Source organism: Coregonus clupeaformis, chromosome 33, assembly GCF_020615455.1.
Source record: "Coregonus clupeaformis isolate EN_2021a chromosome 33, ASM2061545v1, whole genome shotgun sequence".
NCBI lineage: Eukaryota > Metazoa > Chordata > Actinopteri > Salmoniformes > Salmonidae > Coregonus > Coregonus clupeaformis.
In genome coordinates, this window is record NC_059224.1 from 39,054,925 (window position 1) to 39,082,779 (window position 27,855).

A 27,855-nucleotide genomic window follows, 5' to 3' on the forward strand; every position below is an offset into this window, starting at 1 on the left:
GCAAAACAACAGGGTTAAGGTTAAGAAAATTATTAAACCAAATCATATTCTCCTCAGCAAATAAATTGTTCTTCCTCTTCCCTCTGTCACTTAAACATCAGCTTTAGAAAACACTATTGAATTATTGACAGGTTCTGAGAATTGCATATTGGATTGCAATGCAAACACAGCCGTTAACGTGAGCCCTACAGTTGGCCGGGTTCCAGGAGCAATTTGAGGCAAAGTGTCCAGGCATGAAATTGGTATAAATACTGTTCATCTCTTAGTCAACAATTAGTCCATGTGATCATGAGCGTCTCAAGAGTATTTACTTTCATGATTATCTTGCTAAGGGAGCAGTGGCAATTGAAAGGCAAGGGAAGAAAAATTGACTAATTTGATGACTTAAAGGAGAAATCCACTCCAAAACTATCTTTTTATTTATTTTTTATTAGTCAACTGTTGATACAGTCCCAAAATGTTTTGCATGTCAGAAGTCATGTTTTCAAGATATAGGATTTTCAAGAAGCAGTGTAACTTTCCACATCATCATGATGCTGAATTTTGCATGTGTCAAGTTACACTTTGCTTCTTGAAAGTCCAATATCTTGAACACTTGACTGCTGACATGCAAAACATTTGTGACTGTATTACCAGTGGACTAATGGAAAAAATACAAAAACATTGTTTGTGAGTGGACTTTTCCTTTAAACAGGTCAGACGTGTCAATCAAGCATTTCTTCTTCCTCAATGGAAGTCTCTTCAAATTCCTGTTAACGATTCCCTTATGTTCCGGGTCAATTTGATGTAATCTTTCCACCATGACCCTTCATCTACTTACCTAAGTATGGGTCTCAAAATTGTAAAACATGTAATAAAAAACAGTATAATAATAATAGACCCAGTACCGGAAAAGTGAAGTCCATGATGTTCTGGGAAAACTGGACCTGCAATTTGACCCGTTCTATTTGACCTTGACCTTGGTCAATATACACTACATGGCCTCCTGCTCGTCGAACATCTCATTCCAAAATCATGGGCATTAATATGAAGTTGGTCCCCCCTTTGCTGTTGTAAGATCCTCCACTTTTCTGGGAAGGCTTTCCAATAGATGTTGGAACATTGCTAAAGGGACTTGCTTCTATTCAACCACAAGAGCATTAGTGAGGTCAGGCACTGATGTTGGGCGATTAGGCCTGGCTCTTAGTCGGCGTTCCAATTCATCCCAAAGGTGTTCAATCAAATCAAATCACATACACATGTTTAGCAGATGTTATTGTGGGTGTAGCGAAATGCTTGTGCTTCTAGATCCGACAGTGCTAACAAGTATATCTAACATCTAACAGATATCTAACAAGTAATATGTAACAATTTCACAACATATACCCAATACACACAAATCTAAGTAAGGAATGAATTAAGAATATATGCATATATACAGTACCAGTCAAAAGTTTGGACACACCTACTCATTCCAGGGTTTTTCTTTATTTGTGCTATTTTCTACGTTGTAGAATAATAGAGAAGACATCAAACTATGAAATAACACATATGGAATCAAGTAGTAACCAAAAAAGTGTTAACCTCTTAAGGATCTGACCTTTTTTTTTCAATTTTTGCCAAAAATGACATACCCAAATCTAACTGCCTGTAGCTCAGGACCTGAAGCAAGGATATGCATATTCTTGATACTATTTGAAAGGAAACACTTAGAAATTTGTGGAAATGTGAAATTAATGTAGGAGAATATAACATATTAGATCTGGTAAAAGATAATACAAACAAAAAAATGTGCATTTTCTATTATTTATTTAGATCCATCATCTTTGAAATGCAAGAGAAAGGCCACAATATAATATTGCAGTTTAGGCGCAATTTAGATTTTAGCCATCAGATGGCAGTAGTGGGTGTGCAACATTTCAGATTGATCCAGTGAAGCATTGCAATACTGGACTGTATTTTCGACATAAAGTCGAAAAATACAACAGAAAATATATATACAGTGTGTGCAAATGTAGCAAGTTATGGAGGTAAGGCAATAAATAGGCTATAATGCAAAATAATTACAATTAGTATTAACACTGGAATGATAGATGTGCAAGAGATAATGTGCAAATAGAGATACTGGGGTGCAAATGAGCAAAATAAATAACAATATGGGGATGAGGTAGTTGGGTGGGCTAATTTCAGATGGGCTGTGTACAGATGCAGCGATCGGTAAGCTGCTCTGACAACTGACGCTTAAAGTTAGTGAGGGAGATAAGAGTCTCCAGCTTCAGAGATTTTTGCAATTCGTTCCAGTCATTGGCAGCAGAGAACTGGAAGGAATGGCGGCCAATGGAGGTGTTGGCTTTGGGGATGACCAGTGAGATATACCTGCTGGAGCGCATACTACGGGTGGGTGTTGCTATGGTGACCAATGAGCTAAGATAAGGCAGGGATTTGCCTAGCAGTGACTTATAGATGACCAGGAGCCAGTGGGTTTGACGACGAACATGTAATGAGGACCAGCCAACAAGAGCGCACAGGTCACAGTGGTGGGTAGTGTATGGGGCTTTGGAGACAAAACGGATGGCACTGTGATAGACTACATCCAATTTGCTGAGTAGAGTTTTGGAGGCTATTTTGTAAATGACATCGCTGAAGTCAAGGATCGGTAGGATAGTCAGTTTTACGAGGGCATGTTTGGCAGCATGAGTGAAGGAGGCTTTGTTGCGAAATAGGAAGCCGATTCTAGATTTAACTTTGGATTGGAGATTCTTAATGTGAGTCTGGAAGGAGAGTTTACAGTCTAACCAGACACCTAGGTATTTGTAGTTGTCCACATACTCTAGGTCAGACCCGTCGAGAGTTGTGATTCTAGTCAGGTGGGCGGGTGCCAGCAGCGTTTGATTGAAGAGCATGCATTTAGTTTTACTAGTGTTTAAGAGCAGTTGGAGGCTACTGAAGGAGTGTTGTATGGCATTGAAGCTCGTTTGGAGGTTTGTTAACACAGTGTCCAATGAAGGGCCAGATGTATACAAAATGGTGTCGTCTGCGTAGAGGTGGATCTGAGAGTCACCAGCAGCAAGAGCGACAGCAATGATATACACAGAGAAAAGAGTCGGCCCAAGAATTGAACACTGTGGCACCCCCATAGAGACTGCCATAGGTCTAGACAACAGGCCCTCCGATTTGACACATTGAACTCTATCTGAGACGTAGTTGGTGAACCAGGTTAGGCAGTCATTTGAGAAACCAAGGCTATTTAGTCTGCCAATAAGAATGCGGTGGTTGACAGAGTCGAAAGCCTTGGCCAGGTCGATGAAGATGGCTGCACAGTACTGTCTATTATCGATCGCGATTATAATATCGTTTAGGACCTTGAGCGTGGCTGAGGTGCACCCATGACCAGCTCGGAAACCGGATTGCATAGCGGAGAAGGTACGGTGGGATTCGAAATGGTCGGTGATCTGTTTGTTAACTTGGCTTTCAAAAACTTTCGAAAGGCAGGCCAGGATTGATATAGGTCTGTAACAGTTTGGACCTAGAGTGTCACGCCCTTTGAAGAGGGGGATGACCGCGGCAGCTTTCCAATCTCTAGGGATCTCAGATGTTACGAAAGAGAGATTGAACAGGCTAGTAATAGGGGTTGCGACAATTTCGGCAGCTCTTTCAGAACATCAGCTGTCTGAATTTGTGTGAAGGAGAAGCGGGGGGGGGGGGCATGGGCAAGTTGCAGCGGAGGGTGCAGAGCTGGTGGCCGGGGTAGTGGTATCCAGGTGGAAAGCATGGCCAGCCGTAGGAAAATGCTTGTGGAAATTCTCGATGATTATAGATTTATCGGATGGTGATAGTGTTTCCTAGCCTCAGTGCAGTGGGCAGCTGGGAGGAGGTGCTCTTATTCTCCATGGACTTTACAGTGTCCCAAAACTTTTTGGAGTTAATGCTACAGGATGCAAATTTCTGTTTGAAAAAGTTAGCCTTTGCTTTCCTAACTGCTTATGTATATTGGTTCCTGACTTCCCTGAAAAGTTGCATATCACGGGGCCTATTTGATGCTAATGCAGTGCGCCACAGGATGTTTTTGTGCTGGTCAAGGGCAGTCAACTCTGAGGAGAACAGGGGCCATATCTGTTCTTAGTTCTGTATTTTTTTAATGGGGCATGTTTATTTAAGATTGAGAGGAAATTACTTTTAAAGAACAACCAGGCATCCTCTACTGACGGAATGAGATCTATATCCATCCAGGATACCTGGGCCAGGTCAATTAGGAAGGCCTGCTCGCTAAAAGTGTTTTAGGGAGCTTTTCACAGTCATGAGGGCTGGTCGTTTGACCGCGGACCCATTACGGACGCAGGCAATAAGGCAGTGATCGCTGAGATCCTGGTTGAAGACAGCGGAGGTGTATTTAGAGGGTAAGTTAGTCAGGATGATATCTATGAGGGTACCCATGTTTACGGATTTAGGGTTGTACCTGATAGGTTCGTTGATAATTTGTGTGAGATTGAGGGCATCTAGTTTGGATTGTAGGACGGCCAGGGTGTTAAGCATATCCCAATTTAGGTCACCAAGCACTACGAGCAATGAGGATAAATGGTGGGCAATCAATTCACATATGGTGTCCAGGGCACAGCTTGGGGCTGAGGGGGGTCTGTAGCAAGCGGCAACAGTGAGAGACTTATTTCTGGAAAGGTGGATTTTTAGAAGTAGAAGCTCAAACTGTTTGGGCACAGACCTGGATAGTATGATAGAGCTCTGCAGGCTATCTCTACAGTAGATTGCATCTCCACCTCTTTTGGCAGTTCTATCGAGACAGAAAATGTTGTAGTTGGGGATGGACATTTCAGAATTTTTGGTGGCCTTCCTAAGCCAGGATTCAGACACTACTAGAACATCAGGGTAGGCGGAGTGTGCTAACGTAGTGAATAACTCAAACTTAGGAAGTAGAATTCTGATGTTAACGTGAAGAAAACCAAGGCTTTTATGGTTACAGAAGTCAACAAATGATAGCTCCTGGGGAGTAGGAGTGATACTGGGGGCTGCAGGGCCTGGGTTAGCCTCTACATCACCAGAGGAACAGAGGAGGACTAGAATAATGATACGGCTAAAGGATTTAAGAACTGGTCTTCTAGTGCGTTGGGTACAGAGAATAAAAGCGGCAGATTTCCGGGCTTTGTAGAAAAGATTCAGGGCATTATGTACAGACAAGGATATGGAAGGATATGAGTACAGTGGAGGTAAACCTAAGTGTTGGGTAACAATAAAATATATAGCATCACTGGAGGCACCGATAGAGCTGGTCTCGGCGTGTATGGGGGGTGGAACAAAGGAACTATTTGAGGCAGTTTGAGAGGGACATGGGGTTCTACAGTGAAATTGTATAATAGGAACTAACTGGAACAGCAATAGGCAAGGCATATTGACATGGGAGAGAGGCATAAAGCAATCACAGGTGTTATTAGAGAGAGCTAAGACAACAACTGGTAATGGCGATAAAGTTTGGGCTGAGGCTAAACAGAATAAACAGGACAGGGTACCGTGTAAAGGAACAGTCCAGCAGGCATCAGCTGTGCAGCTGAGTGATCATAAGGTCCAGTGAACAGCAGTTCAAATTGGTGCTTCAGCACAGCGAGAAGGAAGCACGGTTGTAGTTTGTGTGTGCTAGCGGGCCGGGGCTAGCAGATGGATCTTTGTGGTCGTCGCAACGGGAAGCCTGTTGAAACCACTGACGATTACATCGGCAAACCAGTCGTGATGGATCGGCAGGGCTCCGTGTCGACTCTAGGAGGTCCCGTCCGGTTGACAGAGAGGTAGATAGCCGGGAGATCTGCTTGACTCAAGGCTAGCTCAAGGCTGATTAGCTAACAACAACGTTCATTTGGTTGGAGCTAGCTAGTTGTGATTATCCAGTGTTAAAGGTCCAGTGATTCCGGCAGAAAATCCGATAGGTTCTGGGTCGATAACTCGCTGTGCAGACAGTGCAGACTGGCCGATAACAGTCCAGACTAGAGCTGGCTGGTAGGTAGTGCAGGACATGGACAATGGAGAAAAAGCCGCTAACGGTGGCTAATAGCAAGTAGCTAGTTAGCTGGTTAGCTGGCTACTCCCGTCCGGTAGACAAAGAGGTAGATAGCCGGGGCTAGCTCAAGGCTCAAGGCTAACTGGTGCTACGAGGGCACACCTGTTAATTGAAATGCATTCCAGGTGACTAGCTCATGAAGCTGGTTGAGATAATGCCAAGAGTGTGCAAAGCTGTCATCAAGGCAATGGGTGGCTATTTTGAAGAATCTCAATTATAAAATATATTTTGATTTGTTTAACACTTTTTTGGTTACTACATGATTCCATATGTATTATTTCATAGTTTTGATGTCTTCACTATTATTCTACAATGTAGAAAATAGTAAAAATAAAACCCTTGAATGAGTAGGTGTGTCCAAACTTTGACTGGTACTGTACAAATATGGACGAGCGATGTCAAAGCGGCATGGAATAAGATACAGTAGAATAGTATAGAATACAGTATATACATATTAGATGAGTAATGCAAAATATGTAAACATTATTAAAGTGGCTAGTGTTCCATTTCTTAAAGTGGCCAGTGATTTCTAGTCTATGTCTATAGGCAGCAGCCTCTAATGTGCTAATGATGGCTGTTTAACAGTCTGATGGCCTTGAGATATAAGCTGTTTTTCAGTCTCTCGGTCCCAGCTTTGATGCACCTGTGCTGACCTCACCTTCTGGATGATAGCGGGGTGAACAGGCAGTGGCTCGGGTGGTTGATGTCCTTGATTATATTTTTGTCCTTCCTGTGACATCAGGTGCTGTAGGTGTCCTGGAGTGCGGGTAGTTTGCCCCTGTTAATACGTTGGGCAGACCGCCCCACCCTCTGGAGAGCCTTGCAGTTGTGGGCGGTGCAGTTGCCGTACAAGGCGGTTATACAGCCCGACAGGATCCTCTCAATTGTGCATCTGTAAAAGCTTGTGAAGGTTTTAGGTGCCAAGACACATTTCTTTAGCCTCCTTGAGGTTGAAGAGGCTCTGTTGCGCCTTTTTCACCACATTGTCTGTGTGGGTGGTCCATTTCAGTTTGTCAGTGATGTGTATGCCAAGGAACTTGAAGCTTACCACCTTCTCCACTGTGGTCCCGTCGATGTGGATAGGGGGGTGCACCCTCTGCTGTTTCCTGAAGTCCACGATCATCTCCTTTGTTTTGTTGACGTTGAGTGAGAGGTTATTTTCCTGGCACCACATTCCCAAAGACCTCACCTCCTCCCTGTAGGCTTTCTCGTCATTGTTGGTTATCAAGCCAACTACTGTTGTCTGCAAAGTTGATGATTGAGTTGGAGACGTGCTTGGCCACGCAATCATGGGTGAACAGGGAGTACGGGCAGAGCACGCACCCTTGTGGGGCCCCAGTGTTTAGGATCAGCGAAGTGGAGGTGTTGTTTCCTGCCTTTACCACCCGGGGGCTGCCTGTCAGGAAGTCCAGGACCCAGTTGCACAGGGCGGGGTTCAGACCAAGGGCCTCAAACTTAATGATGAGCTTGGAGGGTACTATGGTGTTTAATGATGAGCTGTAGTCAATGAACAGCATTCTAACGTAGGTATTCCTTTTGTCCAGATGGGATAGGGCAGTGTGCAGAGTGATGGCGATTGCATCGTCTGTGGATCTATTGGGGCGTTAAGCAATTTGAAGTGGGTCTAGGATGGCAGGTAAGGTAGAGGTGATATGATCCTTGACTAGTCAATGGGGTTGAGGTCAGGGCTCTGTGGAGGCCAGTCAAGTTTTCCACATCGTTCTCGACAAACCATTTCTGTATGGACTTCGCTTCGTCCACGGGGACATTGTCATATTGAAACAGGAAAGGGCCTTCCCCAAACTGTTGGCACAAAGATGGAAGTACAGAATCGTCTATAATGTCATTGTATGCTGTAGCATTAAGATTTCAATTCACTGGAACTAAGGGGCCTAGCCCGAACCATGAAAAACAGCCACAGACCATTATTCCTCCTCCACCAAACTTTACAGTTGGCACTATGTACTGGGGTTGGTAGTGTTCTCCTGGCATCTGCCAAACCCAGATTTGTCCGTCCGACTGCCAGATGGTGAAACGTGATTCATAATTTCCACTGCTCCAGAGTCCAATGGTGACGAGCTTTCCACCACTCCAGCCGAATTTTGGCATTGCGCATGTCACAAGCTGGGCTTGAACTCAGGTCTCAGATGTGGAGAGTTGGGTGTTCTACCCCTTAGCCACAGAGGAGGTATAGTAGGACCCAAACGAAACACCCAAGGCAATACTCCAGGCAAAGTAGATTTAATATAAAAAAGGTATTCTTTTGCACTTCAAAAATAATCCAACAAAAGTTCTTCTCAGAAAGAGGTATACTAACAGAGGTACAGTAAACAAAACAGGAGGACCAAACAAAATAACTCCACGAGGGGAGAAAAACAAAATAAAGATAACTTAGAAAAGCTTACTCGGAAAGACTCTGTGGGACACAGCAGGAGACACATAGCCAGGACTCAAAAACCAAGTGAGGAACAAGGGGAAAAAACACAGCTAAAATACTCTAGGGGAAACAAGGCACAGGTGACCTGGATAAAGCTAATAAGGACACACGAGGAAGAACTAAGGCAGAGGGGAACACAGATGACCTCTAGAGGCCCGGAGACAAACAGGAGGCAGGAAGCTGACAGCGCATGGGGATCTTAGGCTTGTGTGCGGCTGCTCGGTCATGGAAACCCACATCATGAAGCTCCCGACTAACAGTTATTGTGCTGACGTTGCTTCCAGAGGCAGTTTGGAACTCGGTAGTGAGTGTTGCAACGAGGACAGACTATTTGTACGCGTTATGTGCTTCAACACTCACTGTTCTGTGAGCTTGTGTGGGCTACCACTTCGCGGCTGAGCCGTTGTTGCTCCTAGACGTTTCCATTTCACAATAACAGCACTTACTCCATTTAATCCAGACAGCACACCAGATAGAGTGGGGAAAAAAAGTATTTAGTCAGCCACCAATTGTGCAAATTCTCCCACTTAAAAAGATGAGAGAGGCCTGTAATTTTCATCATAGGTACACGTCAACTATGACAGACAAATTACCTGTCCACAACCTCAAACAGTCACACTCCAAACTCCACTATGGCCAACACCAAAGAGCTGTCAAAGGACACCAGAAACAAAATTGTAGACCAGCACCAGGCTGGGAAGACTGAATCTGCAATAGGGAAGCAGCTTGGTTTGAAGAAATCAACTGTGGGAGCAATTATTAGGAAATGGAAGACATACAAGACCACTGATAATGTCCCTCGATCTGGGGCTCCACGCAAGATCACACTCCGTGGGGTCAAAATGATCACAAGAACGGTGAGCAAAAATCCCAGAACCACACGGGGGGACCTAGTGAATGACCTGCAGAGAGCTGGGACCAAAGTAACAAAGCCTACCATCAGTAACACACTACGCCGCCAGGGACTCAAATCCTGCAGTGCCAGACGTGTCCCCCTGCTTAAGCCAGTACATGTCCAGGCCCGTCTGAAGTTTGCTAGAGTGCATTTGGATGATCCAGAAGAGGATTGGGAGAATGTCATATGGTCAGATGAAACTAAAATAGAACTTTTTGGTAAAAACTCAACTCGTCGTGTTTGGAGGACAAAGAATGCTGAGTTGCATCCAAAGAACACCATACCTACTGTGAAGCATGGGGGTGGAAACATCATGCTTTGGGGCTGTTTTTCTGCAAAGCGACCAGGACGACTGATCCGTGTATAGGAAAGAATGAATGGGGCCATGTATCGTGATATTTTGAGTGAAAACCTCCTTCCATCAGCAAGGGCATTGAAGATGAAACATGGCTGGGTCTTTCAGCATGACAATGATCCCAAACACACCGCCCGGGCAACGAAGGAGTGGCTTCGTAAGAAGCATTTCAAGGTCCTGGAGTGGCCTAGCCAGTCTCCAGATCTCAACCCCATAGAAAATTTTTGGAGGGAGTTGAAAATCTGTGTTGTCCAGCGACAGCCCCAAAACATCACTGCTCTAGAGGAGATCTGCATGGAGGAATGGGCCAAAATACCAGCAACAGTGTGTGAAAACCTTGTGAAGACTTACAGAAAACGTTTGACCTGTGTCATTGCCAACAAAGGGTATATAACAAAGTATTGAAAAACTTTTGGTATTGACCAAATACTTATTTTTCACCATAATTTGCAAATAAATTCATAAAAAATCCTACAATGTGATTTTCTGGATTTTTTTTCCTCATTTTGTCATAGCTGACGTGTACCTATGATGAAAATTACAGGCCTCTCTCATCTTTTTAAGTGGGAGAACATGCACAATTGGTGGCTGACTAAATACTTTTTTCCCCACTGTATGTATATTATTTTACTTCTCTAGGGGTATAATTATTTTCTGGAGAACCTTATTTGATTGATTTTTACCGTACATTCTTTCACTCTTTATGCGATATACACTGCAGTGAACACTGGAAGAAGAATTGTCACTGAATTACCACAGTGAATTATTTTAATGTTTGTTTATGTGTCAATTAATCCCATAAGGCATGGGTTGCCAATTGGCGATTTGACACGAAAATAATATGTCATTCATACAGTTGAACATGGCAGCTCTAGCAGGGCAGACATTTGACGAACTGACTTGTTGGAAATTGGCATCCTATGACGGTGCCACGTTGAAAGTCACTGAGCTCTTCAGTACAGGCAATTCTACTGCCAATGTTTGTCTATTGATATTGCATGGCTGTGTGCTCAATTTTATACACCTGTCAGCAATGGGTGTGGCTGAAATAGCCAAATCCACTAATATGAAGGAGTGTAACTTTTGAGGCTGAGCAACACAGGTCTGAAGTCAATTTGACCAGCAATTTGACCTTGGCCTACTTAACTTTTGAACAGTGTGTCCTAGAAACAAGACATTTTCTGTACAGGAATGGTGCTACCATTCTGATCACGTATATTATGCTCAGAGGCTGAGCAACACTGATTTGAAGTCAATTTGAAGTCAACGTGACCATGACCTTTGGCCTTGACTTTTGTGCTAGAGACAAATGGTCTTCTGTGCAGTAAAGATCTATACATTATGATCACAAGGATATAAGTATGCTTTCCCTGTGATGTTCAGAGGCCGACGGATAGTGGTCAAAAGTTTGGCTAAAAATAGGCTAAACATTTCATAAAATGCAATCATTTGATTGATTTATGGATTTGGTACAGTATTCTTTTGAACAGTTGGGTTTATCAACTCAAGGGGAAAAGCATATGAAAGAGGACATTCTCTGCTACTGGAACATACATTTGTGGAAGTTATAATCATATATTTATGTACTTAACTGGTCAAATTGTCCCAGAACATAAACGGTGAAGGCCGAATTGAACATACGTACCAATCAAACGTTTGGACACACCTACTCATTCAAGGGTTTTTCTTTATTTTTACTATTTTCTACATTGTAGAATAATAGTGAAGACATCAACACTATGAAATAACACATATGGAATCATGTAGTAACCAAAAAAGTGTTAAACAAATCAAAATATTTTATATTTGAGATTCTTCAAAGTAGCCACCTTTTGCCTTCATGACAGCTTTACACACTCTTGGCATTCTCTCAACCAGCTTCATGAGGTAGTCACCTGGAATTGATTTCAATTAACAGGTGTGCCTTGTTAAAAGCTAATTTGTGGAATTTCTTTCCTTCTTAATGTGTTTGAGACAATCAGTTGTGTTGCGTCAAGGTAGAAGGGGTATACAGAAGATAGGCCTATTTGGTAAAAGACCAAGTCCATATTATGGCAAGAACAGCTCAAATAATCAAAGAGAAACGACAGTCCATCATTACTTTAAGACATGAAGGTCAGTCAATCCGGAAAATTTCAAGAACTTTGAAAGTTTCTTCAAGTGCAGTCGCAAAAACCATGAAGCTCTAAGATGAAACTGGCTCTCATGAGGACCGCCACAGGAAAGGATGACCCAGAGTTGCCTCTGCTGCAGAGGATAAATTCATAAGAGTTACCAGCCTCAGAAATTGCAGCAACTGTTCAGAGGGGACTGTGTAAATCAGGCCTTCATAGTCGAATTGCTGCAAAGAAACCACTACTAAAGGACACCAATAAGAAGAAGAGACTTGATTGGGCCAAGAAACATGAGCAATGGACATTAGACTGGTGGAAATATGTCCTTTGGTCTGTTGAGTCAAAATTTCAGATCTTTGGTTCCAACCGCCATGTCTTTGTGAGACGCAGAGTAGGTGAACGGATGATCTCCGCATGTGTGGTTCACATCATGAAGCATGGAGGAGTTTGTGTGATGGTGCTTTGTTGGTGACACTGTCAGTGATTTATTTAGAATTCAAGGCACACTTAACCAGCATGGCTACCACAGCATTCTGCAGCGATACGCCATCCCATCTGGTTTGCGCTTAGTGGGACTATCATTTGTTTTTCAACAGGACAATGACCCAAAACACACCTCCAGGCTGTGTAAGGGTTATTTTACCAAGAAGGAGAGTGATGGAGTGCTGCATCAGATGACCTGGCCTCAACCCAATTGAGATGGTTTGGGATGAGTTGGACCACAGAGTGAAGGAAAAGCAGCCAGCAAGTGCTCAGCATATGTGGGAACGACTTTTGGAAAAGCATTCCTCATGAAGCTGGTTGAAAGAATGTGCAAAAGTGTCATCAAGGCAAAGTGTTGCTACTTTGAAGAACCAAAAATATAAAATATATTTTGATTTGTTTAACACTTTTTTCGTTGCTACATGATTCCATATGTGTTATTTCATAGTTTTGATGTCTTCACTATTATTCTACAATGTAGAAAATAATACAAATAAAGTAAAACCCTTGAATGAGTAGGTATGTCCAAAACTTTGACTGGTACTGCAGGAAGGGTTAAGTTGAATGAATTCTGTTTTTTCTCTGGCAAGGATGAAATGGAATTAGTGTGTTAAAGGATAGTTAATGTTATAAAGATTACAGAAGTGGATCTTGGTGTGTAAGGTGGTAAGGTGTCAGGTGTGATGTTAAGTGTAACAGTGACACTACAAGGTTTGGTTAATCAGTTAAAGGGAATTCTTGGTTTACCATTCTCATTTGCTCAGTCCATTTACACCAGATATACTCACATACACATATATGTATACTGTGTAATAATGGGCCTATAATGGGAATAAAATACATTAGGATCCTTATGACCAAATTCACTGAGATGACATTCCCCCATGTGTAGGTAACAGAGATGTCTTGCTTGTGTCGTAATGTATTACTTCCTCTAATCCCACATGAATAAATACTAAAGTGTATACTATTGTACCAATACTATAGTATCCACTGTAGTGTTTTTGCTGACTTTGCTTTAGTTTAAAACACTACAGTGAAAACTGTGGTATACCGTAGCATTTACAGTTTACTATAGTATACATACTGTAGTAAAATAAAGAGTAGTATGTACTATAGGTATTACTGTAGTGTTTTTGCAGACTCTAGTATACTGTAGTATTTATTGTAGTGTTTTTGTCGACTGTAGTATACTGTAGTATTTACTGTCGTTTTTTGGGGGACCGTATTATTTACTAAAGTGTTTTAGTTTTATTATCTTTGAATAATAATAGAAGTGGGGTGCACATTTTTCATAACCTATAGGTAGGTAGGACTGGGTTCAGCACTTCTGCTCTTTTCTATAACCTGTAGGGAACACAATATGTGGTCTATAGCATGTAGATTTCTCAGTTACGGGTGGCACGAATTGGGATATGGAGGAGGGGAATGGGCTGGCTATATGCAAATGAAATACTGTAGTATTTACTGTAGTAAAACAAATGTAGTGTTTTAGCGGACTGTAGTGTTTTTGCGGATATTTCTGTAGTGTTTACTACAGTGTTTTTTTGTGGATAATAACTATTTACTATAGTATTCTACAGTATACTACAGTTTACTACAGAATTCTATATTAAGTACTGAAGTATTCTACAGCAAACTGTAGTATGTCTTATGTGGAATGCAAGTCTGTTCTCAGTAGCCTATGGGAAATGTCTTGTTTTGGCAAGGATTACAAAGGCAGGACAAAGACAATACATTGCCACCAATCCCTTTTGATAATGAGAGGAACATTAACACTCTCAGTAATTTAGCTGCTCACTCCATTAGCTGCCAATGACCCATGTGACAATCACTAGATGTTTATGTGGGGCTGCGCATGCTTAGTCCAAAGCTATGGGAAGAATCAATGCTTTGATAGAATCTAGGAGTGACTTTAGAGGTAATTACATAAATTACAGGGAATACAATTGTTTTGTGGTTTTGAAAGTGGTAGGTTGTAGAAGCTAAAGACTCATCTTTATGTGTGTGTGTCCCCAGGTGAAAGCCAGCGATGCTGACATGGGCACTAATAGGGAAATCGACTACAGCCTGCACCAGGCCTCCGATGCCATCCAGAGACTGCTGCACATCGACATCTCCACAGGCATCATATACGTCAAGGGCCTGGTGGACCGAGAGGAGGAGAACTTCCTCAAATTATTCGTGATAGCCAAGGACCGCGGCCCCAACTCCAAGAGCTCCAAAGTCCTGGTGACCATAAACATCAAAGACCAGAATGACAACGCACCCTCCATCGAGATCCGCGGTATCGGCCTAGTCAACCACCAAGACGGCGTGGCCAACATCTCTGAGGACATGCCCATCGGCACGCCCGTGGCACTGGTGCAGGTGTCGGACCGCGACGAAGGGGAAAACGCAATGGTCACCTGCGTGGTGGCTGGGGAAGTCCCCTTTCGATTGCGGCCCGCCAGCGAGTCAGCCAACGACCGCAAGAGGAAGTACTTCCTGCAGACAACGACCCTGCTGGACTATGAGCGCACCAAGGACTACAGGATTGAGATAGTAGCAGTGGACTCTGGAAACCCCGCTTTGTCCAGCACCAACTCCCTGAAGGTACAAGTCACCGACATGAATGACAATGCACCTGTCTTCTCCCCCACCCTGTTCGAGGTGGATTTTGCAGAGGAGAACAAGCCAGGCGATAAGGTCCTGGATGTGTTGGCCACGGACGCGGACAGTGCCGCCAACGCAAAGCTGACTTACAGCATCATCATGGATTCGGCCACTAAGGGTCTCTTTGAGATCGACCCCAAAACGGGAGAGGTGCGCGTGAGGAACACGCTGGACCGTGAGCACAGGGAGCACTACGAGTTCCACGTGGCGGCGGCCGATATGGGCACGCCTAGGCTGAGGGGGACGGCCACGGTGGTGGTCAAGGTGCTGGACCGTAACGACAACGACCCCAAGTTCATGTTGAGTGGCTACAGCTTCTCCGTCTTGGAGAACATGCTTCCGCTCAGCCCCGTCGGCATGGTGACGGTCATCGACGCAGATAAGGGCGAGAACGCCAGGGTGCAGCTATCGGTGGAGCCTGACAACGGCCAGTTTTTCATCCAGAACGGCACAGGCACTATCCTCTCCAGCATCTCCTTCGACCGCGAGAAGAAGAGCACCTACACTTTCCGCCTCAAGGCTATTGATGCCGGTGACCCTCCCAGGTCCTCTTACGTGAGCGTGACTATCAACGTCTTGGATGAGAACGATAACGCCCCCTACGTCACCAAGCCCTCCAACTCCTCCTACAAGTTCCTCCCACCTCTCACCAACCCTGACACCAGCGTGGAAGTGGTAGAGGCCGAGGACATCGACACAGGACCCAACGCCGAGCTGGTCTTTAGCATCACCGGCGGGAACCCCTACGGACTCTTCCACATTTCCCCCAACAATGGAGAGATCACCCTGGCTCAGGAGTTCACCCGCAAGCACAATGGGCTCCACCGTCTGGTGGTGAAGGTGAGCGACAAAGGCAAGCACCCGTGCCACACCACCACCCTGGTCCACATCTTCATCAATGACACCATGGGGAACATCACACTGATCGAGTCTCTGGTGGGTCACAGCCTCTACACCCCTCTGGACAGAGACATTGCCGGGGACCCCAACTACGCGCTGGCCCAGCGCAGCAACATCCTGTGCGGCAGTCTGGCGGGCATCGCCGGAGTAATTCTGGTCATTGTGGTGGTGGTGGTAATCCGCCATCGCCTGCAGAAGGACACCAAGAGTGGCTACCAAGCAGGCAAAAAGGAGAGTAAGGACCTGTACACTCCCAAAGCAGGGCCCATGAATGGCAAGGGCAAAAAGAGCAAGAAGGGCAAGGCGCACAAGCCCGCCAAGTCAGTGGAGGAGGACAAGGAGGCCAGCCTCCAGAAGGGCCTCAAGTTCAACCTTATAAATGATAATGTCAATGACAGTCCCCGGATCCACCTGCCCCTCAACTACCCCCCGGGTAGCCCCGACCTGGGCAGACACTACCGCTCCAACTCCCCTCTGCCCTCCATCCAGCTGCAGCCCCAGTCCCCCTCCGCCTCCATGAAGCACCAAGCCGTTCAGGACCTACCTGCCACCAACACCTTTGTGGGCACGGGTGACAACAACTCTACAGGCTCTGATCAGTATTCTGATTACAGCTACAAGGCCAACCCGCCAAAATACAGCAGCAAACAGGTAGGCGACTACTTCGTAAACATGGCAGGGTACAACAGGAACATTATGTAGACCAACAAGGTTTGGTAGACATTGACTGAGATCTGCTTCCAAAGTTACACTGATCACTCTTTCTCTCACAGCGACCATGGCATTACCTTTCCCCATTTAGGGAAGGCTTGCCTTTTCATCTCTCTTGTTTATTTATATTTTTTGTTATGTTTGTCATTAATTTTTTTCCACTTTAAAATGGACTCACTACACTTTAACACTAAGAAAGAAATATATTTTTTTTATTACATTTTATCGCACCTTTTCTGGAGGGGGGGTAAATGAAGGAGCTTATGTTGTTTTTTATTGTTTTTATTTTACAAGAGGCATATCTTTGATTGGGGACCTACACTGCCCCACACAGAGTCAATCCGTATATTTGAATGTGTTTGGAGAAATAATTTGGTTTTAAAGACCTTCTTTATGGCAGGATTCTATTTCCCTTCACACTGACTTTGTTCAATTGAGTTTGACAAAGAGCAAATGTGAATTCCTCAGACATGTTTATTTTCTGTTGGCTACCATTGGAGAGTAACAGCTTGGCTTAACTGCTCTTTTCACTGGGTTCAAAACAATTAAGGCCACAGGAGGTTGGTGACACTTTAATTGGGGAGGACGGGCTTGTGGTAATGGCTGGTGCGGAATTGGTGGAATGGTATCAAATACATCAAACACATGGTTTGATGCCATTCCATTTGTCCGTTCCAGTCATTATTATGAGCCGTCCTCCCCTCAGCAGCCTCCACTGACTAAGGCCGTTCAGCAAAAGGTAGAGAGCCAAGGGGGAAGAAGGGAGAGGGGGAAGGGGAAGGACAAAAAGAAGAGCACACTTAACGACAAGGGAAGTTCCTTTCAGACCCCTCGTCTTATTTTGAACTCTGCCACTGCACATCCTCAGGCCATTGAAATATGACTTTAATTAGTCCCTCTTCATTTACTGGGGCTTAAGTAAATTCTTTGCACAGAATAACAACAGGTCATTCAGGCCCACTCGTCTGTACACAGAGAGTGCCTTGCTTTATTTAATGTACATACAGTGGGGAGAACAAGTATTTGATACACTGCCAATTTTGCAGGTTTTCCTACTTACAAAGCATGTAGAGGTCTGTAATTTGTATCATAGTTACACTTCAACTGTGAGAGAAGGAATCTAAAACAAAAATCCAGAAAATGACATTGTATGATTTTTAAGTAATTCATTTGCATTTTATTGCATAACATACAGTGGGGAAAAAAAGTATTTAGTCAGCCACCAATTGTGCAAGTTCTCCCACTTAAAAAGATGAGAGAGGCCTGTAATTTTCATTTTAAAAAATCCAGAAAATCACATTGTAGGATCTTTTATTAATTTATTTGAAAATAAGTATTTGGTCAATAACAAAAGTTTCTCAATACTTTGTTATATACCCTTTGTTGGCAATGACACAGGTCAAACTTTTTCTGTAAGTCTTCACAAGGTTTTCACACACTGTTGCTGGTATTTTGGCCCATTCCTCCATGCAGATCTCCTCTAGAGCAGTGATGTTTTGGGGCTGTCGCTGGGCAACACGGACTTTCAACTCCCTCCAAAGATTTTCTATGGGGTTGAGATCTGGAGACTGGCTAGGCCACTCCAGGACCTTGAAATGCTTCTTACGAAGCCACTCCTTCGTTGCCCGGGTGGTGTGTTTGGGATCATTGTCATGCTGAAAGACCAAGCCACGTTTCATATTCAATGCACTTGCTGATGGAAGGAGGTTTTCACTCAAAATCTCACGATACATGGCCCCATTCATTCTTTCCTTTACACGGATCAGTCGTCCTGGTCCCTTTGCAGAAAAACAGCCCCAAAGCATGATGTTTCCACCCCCATGCTTCACAGTAGGTATGGTGTTCTTTGGATGCAACTCAGCATTCTTTGTCCTCCAAACACGACGAGTTGAGTTTTTACCAAAAAGTTCTATTTTGGTTTCATCTGACCATATGACATTCTCCCAATCCTCTTCTGGATCATCTAAATGCACTCTAGCAAACTTCAGATGGGCCTGGACATGTACTGGCTTAAGCAGGGGGACACGTCTGGCACTGCAGGATTTGAGTCCCTGGCGGCGTAGTGTGTTACTGATGGTAGGCTTTGTTACTTTGGTCCCAGCTCTCTGCAGGTCATTCACTAGGTCCCCCTGTGTGGTTCTGGGATTTTTGCTCACCGTTCTTGTGATCATTTTGACCCCACGGGGTGAGATCTTGCGTGGAGCCCCAGATCGAGGGAGATTATCAGTGGTCTTGTATGTCTTCCATTTCCTAATAATTAATCCCACAGTTGATTTCTTCAAACCAAGCTGCTTACCTATTGCAGATTTAGTCTTCCCAGCCTGGTGCAGGTCAACAATTTTGTTTCTGGTGTCCTTTGACAGCTCTTTGGTCTTGGCCATAGTGGAGTTTGGAGTGTGACTGTTTGAGGTTGTGGACAGGTGTCTTTTATACTGATAACAAGTTCAAACAGGTGCCATTAACACAGGTAACGAGTGGAGGACAGAGGAGCCTCTTAAAGAAGAAGTTACAGGTCTGTGAGAGCCAGAAATCTTGCTTGTTTGTAGGTGACCAAATGCTTATTTTCCACCATAATTTGCAAATAAATTCATAAAAAATCCTACAATGTGATTCTCTGGATTTTTTTTCTCAATTTGTCTGTCATAGTGGACGTGTACCTATGATGAAAATTACAGGCCTCTCTCATATTTTTAAGTAGGAGAACTTGCACAATTGGTGGCTGACTAAATACTTGTTTTCCCCACTGTAAGTATTTGATCACCTACCAACCAGTAAGAATTCCGGCTCTCACAGACCTGTTAGTTTTTCATTAAGAAGCCCTCCTGTTCTCCACTCATTACCTGTATTAACTGCACCTGTTTGAACTCGTTACCTATATAAAAGACACCTGTCCACACACTCAATCAAACAGACTCCAACCTCTCCACAATGGCCAAGACCAGAGAGCTGTGTAAGGACATCAGGGATACAATTGTAGACCTGCACAAGGCTGGGATGGGCTACAGGACAATAGGCAAGCAGCTTGGTGAGAAGGCAACAACTGTTGGCGCAATTATTAGAAAATGGAAGAAGTTCAAGATGACGGTCAATCACCCTCGGTCTGGGGCTCCATGTAAGATCTCACCTCGTGGGGCATCAATGATCATGAGGAAGGTGAGGGATCAGCCCAGAACTACACGGCAGGACCTGGTCAACGACCTGAAGAGAGCTGGTACCACAGTCTCAAAGAAAACCATTAGTAACACACTACGCCGTCATGGATTAAAATCCTGCAGCGCACGCAAGGTCCCCCTGCTCAAGCCAGCGCATGTCCAGGCCCATCTGAAGTTTGCCAATGACCATCTGGATGAACCAGACGAGGAATGGGTGAAAGTCATGTGGTCTGATGAGACAAAAATTGAGCTTTTTGGTCTAAACTCCACTCGCCGTGTTTGGAGGAAGAAGAAGGATGAGTACAACCCTAAGAACACCATCCCAACCGTGAAGCATGGAGGTGGAAACATCATTCTTTGGGGATGCTTTTCTGCAAAGGGGACAGGACGACTGCACCGTATTGAGGGGAGGTTGGATGGGGCCATGTATCGCGAGATCTTGGCCAATAACCTCCTTCCCTCAGTAAGAGGATTGAAGATGGGTTGTGGCTGGGTCTTCCAGCATGACAACGACCCAAAACACACAGCCAGGGCAAGTAAGGAGTGGCTCCGTAAGAAGCATCTCAAGGTCCTGGAGTGGCCTAGCCAGTCTCCAGACCTGAACCCAATAGAAAATCTTTGGAGGGAGCTGAAAGTCCGTATTGCCCAGCGACAGCCCCGAAACCTGAAGGATCTGGAGAAGGTCTGTATGGAGGAGTGGGCCAAAATCCCTGCTGCAGTGTGTGCAAACCTGGTCAAGACCTACAGGAAACGTATGATCTCTGTCATTGCAAACAAAGATTTCTGTACCAAATATTAAGTTCTGCTTTTCTGATGTATCAAATACTTATTTCATGCAATAAAATGCAAATTAATTACTTAAAAATCATACAAAGTGATTTTCTGGATTTTTGTTTTAGATTCCGTCTCTCACAGTTGAAGTGTACCTATGATAAAAACTACAGACCTCTACATGCTTTGTAAGTAGGAAAACCTGCAAAATCGGCAGTGTATCAAATACTTGTTATCCCCACTGTATGTGGGGTCGTTAAATGCATGCTCATAATGAGCTTTCCATGTCAGGTGCGTGGTATGGGACCTTTATAAGTAATGGTGTTGAGGCTCCGGCAAGCTGTGAATAATGTCACATCCACTTTGAAACGAGAGGCTCTGAAAAGAAAGAACAGGAGGCCGAGATAGTATCCGTTGGAGAGTATACCAAATAAAAACAGCATTGCTTTGTTCATATGGCCTCTTTCCAATGATTTCGGAGACAATCGTATGAGGTAATAATATGCAAGTGAATAACAAACAATTTTTGCTGTTGTATTTTTGTTTTTGTTTTACTCATCATGTGTTGTTTGTTCTGATTGCAACATTTCCCTGTGTGTGATTTATACTCAAATGGAGCACATTCATTTTCTGTGCCTAACTGTGGCACTCAGTTTTCCTTGTTAGTGATGCCTGCATTCACCAACAAAATGCACACACACACACGCACGCACGCACGCACGCACGCAAGCACGCACACACACACACACACACACACACACACACACACACACACACACACACACACACACACACACACACACACACACACACACACACACACACACACAGACACAGACACACAGACACACAGACACACAGACACACAAACACACAGTCTTGTGCAGCTAACCTTGTGGGGACAGTCCCATTCTAAATCCTATTTTCCCTAACCCCTAACCCGTACCCTTACCCTAACCCTATCCTTATCCTTAACCCTAACCCTAAACCTACCCTATCTTCTAACCCTAACAATAAACCTAATTCTAACGTAACACTAATTCTAACCTTAACCCTAAACCCCCTAGAAATAGCATTTGACCTTGTGGGGACCAACACAATGTCCCCAGTTGGTCAAATCTTACTTGGTTTACTATTCTTGTGGGGACTTCTGGTCCCCAAACGTATAGTTAAACACGTCCACACACACAAATACACATACACGCACACACACACACACACACACACACATTTAAATACAGGAGGTCGTACTGTTTGCCAGTAGAGTGCCCAGGAGGCATTGCGGTTCAGTGTTCCATGTTGCTTGTGTACCATCTGTGAGTTCAGCTGTATTTATAGCTGCAGTTGTCCCTATTTTGACAATACATTTTCCTTTTGCCTTAGTTTTTATTTCACCCATTTGTTTGCAAAAATAATGTACCATGAGAAATTATTGTACACCGTTTTTTACGACTACATTCAATTTTATTTCAATAAAAATGTTGTTAAAATTAAGAACTCACACTCTCTGTGCATTCCATGGGCATTGGGCTTGAGCTAAAGTAGTATTTTGGGCCGGGCCAAATGGCGATTCAAGTTACAAATGGGAATGAATGCTTAAGGTACAGTATCCCATTTTCATTTCCATCTTTCTTTGTTAACAACCTTTAACATTCCATATAGCTTACAAGCTAAATTTCACCATGGATTATATGGGTTTGACTAACAGCTCCACAATAACTAAAATGTAAATGTAATGTAAATGTACTCACCAGTGTGCACTAGCCACTGCACTTATACTTTACATTTATGACTCCCCTCTCCCAGTTAGCATTTTAACTTTAAAATTTCAAAGAAACACAATAAGGTGAACATTTATAAAGCCTTGACCTCACTCTAAATGCTAAATTAGCTCTTATAACTGCATTAGCCTACATGCCATTTATAAGATATAAACCTTAATAATTAACTTTTTTGTTGCTGCTGTTTTTGTCTTTCTGTGTTTGAGAAGTAAATCTCTGACATTTTCAGTTAAATGAAATCCCTATTCCCCATCCCTACCCAAGCTGCATTTCCCCCTCAATATGGAATGTAGACTGAGTTGACAAAACATGAACACCTGCTCTTTCCATGACATAGACTGACCAGATGAAAACTATGATCCCTTATTGATGTCACTTCTTAAATCCGCTTAAATGTAGATGAAGGGAAGGAGACAGGTTAAAGAAGGATTTTTAAGCCTTGAGACATTGTGTATGTGTGCCATTCAGAGGGTCAATGGGAAAGAAGGGGTCCCGTGTGGCTCAGTTGGTAGAGCATGGCATTTGCAACGCCAGAGTTGTGGGTTCAATTCCCATGGGGGACAGTTTCCCATGTGTTTCAAGAATGGTCCACCACCGAGGACATCCAGCCAACTTGACACAACTGTGGGAGGCATTGGAGTCAACATGGGCCAGCAGCCCCGTGGAACGCTTTCGACACCTTGTAGGGTTATGGTCAGATTTGCCAAATGGAGGGCGAGCTTTGTGTGTGAAGTAAAGGTGATCTAGAGTTTTTTTTTGCCTCTGGTTGCACAGGTGAAATGCTGGTAGAAATGAAGTAAAACAGATTTCAGTTTTCTGCATTAAAGTCACCGGCCACTAGGAGCGCTTCCTCTGGGTGAGCATTTTCTTGTTTACTTATGGCCTTATGCAGCTTGTTGAGTGAGATCTTAGTACCAGCATCAGTTTGTGGTGGTAAATAGAAAGCTACGAAAAATATAGATGTAAATAGTATGGTCTACAGCTTATCAGGAGGTACTCTAACTCAGGTGAGCAGAACAGCGCACCAGCTGTTGTTAATAAAGAGACACACAACCCTTCCTCTAAGCTTCACCAACGCCACCTTTCTGTCCTGGCCGATGAATAGAAAAAACAGCTAGATTTAAATGTACCATGTCCTTGTTCAGCCACGACTCGGAGAAACATAGGCTATTACAGTTCTTCAGATCACGTTGTTTGAATAGTCTCGAATGGAGCTCATGCAGTTTATTCTACAGTGATTGCACGTTAGCCAATAGAATGGAGGGTAGAGGCGGTTTATCCACTCTCCGACGTAGTGTCGTCAGGTATCCCGCACGCCGGCCTCTATAGCGTCGTCTCCTCCTTCTATGAGTGTCGAGGATTTGGGCCTGGTTCATATCAAACATTTCTGAAAAAAATCTAATGGTGCATTCTAACAGCCAGACTTTTTGGCAAGTCCCAACAGTTTCCCAAATGGCTGAGAATTTTAAACAAAAAACAGTGGAAAGGGGATCATGTGCTGACATAGAGGGGTCAGGTGTTGACATAGAGGGGTCAGGTGTTGACATAGAGGGGTCAGGTGTTGACATAGAGGGGTCAGGTGTTGACATAGAGGGGTCAGGTGTTGACATTGAGGGGCCCATCACACATTCAGAGTGCGGGTTAAGGGCGAGAGGTTGTCAAAGAAACTGTCTCCTGATCCTTTTGGTTCGATAGGACTACTTGTACGCCAGCGGCTACTTTAAACCCCCCACCCAGCCTAAAAACAAACACACCTCCTGTACCCTCACACTTACCCACCCTCCCAACCTCCCAGAATTGAAATTCCTCCTGCATCCATGCTGCCTAAGCACTGTCGATTCTGCCCTCAGCTTGCACGGTCACCATGGAAACGGAATGACCAGGGTGTTGTGTGTATGTGGGCTGACTCACGGAGCTGTGCGGCGTAGGTGGGGAGGGGGAGGTGGAGGGGAGAGAGACAGAGCTCTGCCTTAGCTCTCTGTTATGCCCTCATACCCAGTGCCTGTCCCTCTAATGCTCACATCATTACATCTCCTGTGGTCGTCACACAGAGATAATCAAATCATCCCTTTTCAGTCACTCTTAAATACACAGTAGGATTTTAATAGAAGAATACTGTACCTTGCGTGTTTGGGTTTTTCTCTCTGTGCTCTGCCCTTTGAGGGAGAAAAAATAGTAGGGGATACTGCAGCCTTAAGCAGTGTGTGTGTGTGTGTGTGTGTGTGTGTGTGTGTGTGTGTGTGTGTGTGTGTGTGTGTGTGTGTGTGTGTGTGTGTGTGTGTGGACGTGTTTAACTATACTTGTGGGGACCAGAAGTCCCCACAAGAATAGTAAACAAACAAAAAGTTGACCAACTGGGTACATTTTGGTGGTCCCCCACAAGGTCAAATGCTATTTCTAGGGGGTTTAGGGTTAAGGATAGAATTAGTGTTAGGTTTTCGGGTTAAGGTTATGGTTAATGTTAGGGTTAGGGTAAGGGTATGGGCAAGGGTACGGGTTAGGTTTAGGGTTAGGGGTTAGGGAAAATAGGATTTTGAATGGGACTGAATTGTGTGTCCCCACAAGGTTAGTTGTACAAGACTGTGTGTTTTTGTATGTGTTTGTATGTGTGTGTGTGTCTGTGTGTGTGTGATGCATCAGCGGTGCTTTTTGTTTGTGCTCACTGGCATTCCTGTCTTGGTGTAACTACGTGGCTTATAGCCCCACCAATATCTGTTTAGTCACAAGCTGAAATAGGTGTTCTTGTTCGTCAGAGTTTGATGGCTACAGAGATGCATTTGGACAACTACTACTTGTGGTCGCGGAACAGTTATTTCTTGTCTGCTTTCCCTTTTTAGTTTTTGTTGAAGTGGGTGTGGGAGTGATGGTTCCCGAAGGCATAATGGTGTACTGTAAAAGCACAGAGAGAAAGAAAGGAAGAAAGAGGGAGTATTTGACATGTGACATGTGTTTCCCTCAAATTGGGTCTGAAGAGCCAGAACAATGGTGAAGACCCACCGTCTATGCTTTAGACTGAAATGAAAATCTTCCTCCCTCCGAGTGGGCCTGAGAATGAGGGAATATTAATGCCCTCTCTCTCTCTGTCCATCCCTCCTGCCATCCCTCTCTCATTCACAGATTTACTGCTGTCCATTAACCTACCCCTGCCTTTCATGGCAGTCATTTCCCAAACGCTCAATCACTCTTTCTCTCGCTCTCTCTCTGTAATTTCCCCTTCTGTCACAGTGGTCAGGCCACCTAGGGCAAAAAAAGTACAGTGTCACCCTATTCATCTAAGAAGGAAGTAAATTATGCAAATGAGTCCAATGGCAGATGGTATGACAAGCCCTTGCATAATGTCCAGAGAGTTTTTAAGGCTGTCTGTCTCAGACCTGAATGTCAGACTTATCTCCCCGTTGGTCGGTTTAGCCAACGTTTCACTCCCTTTTTCATGAATCCCTCAATGAGCGTCCATCCCTAGTTAATCTTCAACTCAATGAGACTGTGATCGACATTCAATGGTGACTCACACAGGCACAACAACACAACAGATCTGTAGGTGTAGATAGATAGGAAAAAAACAAGCGAGGGGAAAAATGACCACCACAAAAGATTTGGGAATAAGAAAACTGACCAACAAGTTTTTGTCGACAATGCCGGGCTAAATACAATAAAAGGAACCCAATTTTAAGGAGCAGAATCCCGTTAAGAGTCTTATTGTTTTTCTTTTTTCGCCAGCGTTGGTCTCTTCTGACTTGGCGTGACACTGATGAGATGAGAATCATTAGCCTAGCAGTGCTCCCCACCTGTGCCAGCCCCCAGACTGATAACATATTTTGTGTGCATTTCATAGGAGAAAATTACACAAATTTTAGCACCGCCGTGGCTCTTTGTGCCTGGCAGTTTTTCATCTGTAATCAGGGATACCCGAGCCCTTTGTGTATGTGTGTCTATGTATACATTACAGTACGTGCGCTCCTGTGTGTGTATGCATTATGCGTGTGTATGTATGCTTGCGTTCATGTGTGTGTGTCTTGTGCACAGGGCTAGACTGGATAGAGAGACAAGACAGGTGAATTCATAACACAACTGAACACAATTCCCTTACTGAGGGCCTCATTCACCTTTTGACCTCATTAACAAACAACAGTATAGGAAGGTCAGGGTTATTAGCCTGCTCACGGTCGACAGTCAACAGCTCACAAAAGATGTCTCTTCTGTCAGGATAGCATGGTGATTGGTGAAAGAGACTAACAGACAAAGTCCCTTGGTTTTAGTAACACTACTACAGTCAACGGCCATGTTAAACATGATTGCATTCCAGACCTGGGATCAAGTACTATTTGAAATTCTTAAATACTGCTCTAGCTTGTCTAGAGTGCCCGATGGGAGGGTTTTAAAGTTTTGGGACTATAATGTTGGTCAATTAAGTCAGGCAAGCTCAATCAATCACAGTCAAATAAGTTGCAATTAATTTGAATAGTATTTGAGCACAGGTCTGCACTTACCGCCATGTTAATCATTATGGCATGCCTCCATTTGAGAGGATGTTAGTCACATATACAGTTGAAATCGGAAGTTTACATACACCTTAGCCAAATACATTTAAACTCAGTTTTCACAATTCCTGACATTTAATCCTAGTAAAAATTCCCTGTCTTAGGTCAGGTTTATTTTAAGAATGTGAAATGTCAGAATAATAGTAGAGAGAATGATTTATTTCAGCTTTTATTTCTTTCATCACTTTCCCAGTGGGTCAGAAGTTTACATACACTCAATTAGTATTTGGTAGCATTGCCTTTAAATTGTTTAACTTGGATCAAACATTTCGGGTACCCTTCCACAAGCTTCCCACAATAAGTTGGGTGAATTTTGGCCGATTCCTCCTCACAGAGCTGGTGTAACTGAGTCATGTTTGTAGGCCTCCTTGCTCACACACGCTTTTTCAGTTCTGCCCACACGTTTTCTATAGGAAAAGGTCAGGGCTTTGTGATTGCCACTCCAATACTTTGACTCTGTTGTCCTTAAGCCATTTTGCCACAACTTTGGAAGTATGCTTGGGGTCATTGTCCATTTGGATGACCCATTTGCGACCAAGCTTTAACTTCCTGACTGATGTCTTGAGACGTTGCTTCAATATATCCACATCATTTTCCTTCCTCATGATGCCATCTATTTTGTGAAGTGCACCAGTCTCTCCTGCAGCAAAGCACCCCTACAGCATGATGCTGCCACCCCCGTGCTTCACGGTTGGGATGGTGTCTTTCAGCTTGCAAGTCACCCCCTTTTTCCTCCAAACATAACGATGGTCATTATGGCCAAACAGTTCTATTTTTGTCTCATCAGACCAGAGGACATTTCTACAAAAATCTTTGTCCCCATGTGCAGTTGCAAACCGTAGTCTGGCTTTTTTATGGCTGTTTTGGAGCAGTGGCTTCTTCCATGCTGAGCGGCCTTTCAGGTTATGTCGATATAGGACTCGTTTTACTGTGGATATAGATCGTTTTGTACCTGTTTCCTCCAGCATTCAGTACCTTCAGGCGTTTGGAAATTGCTCCCAAGGATGAAGCAGACATGTGGAG

The 27,855-nt window shown here is 43.9% G+C and overlaps 1 protein-coding gene across 2 annotated transcripts in view; it reads left to right on the forward strand.

Moving 5' to 3' along the window:
* LOC121534708 (protocadherin-1-like) overlaps positions 1 to 27,855 on the forward strand; it is a 395,998-nt gene that overhangs the window by 21,177 nt on the left and 346,966 nt on the right. For both annotated transcript variants that reach the window (XM_041841294.2, XM_041841301.2), the window contains exon 3: positions 14,344 to 16,530. In XM_041841294.2, coding sequence (XP_041697228.2) covers positions 14,344 to 16,530 — 2,187 coding nt within the window. The remainder of the gene's footprint in view (positions 1 to 14,343; positions 16,531 to 27,855) is intronic.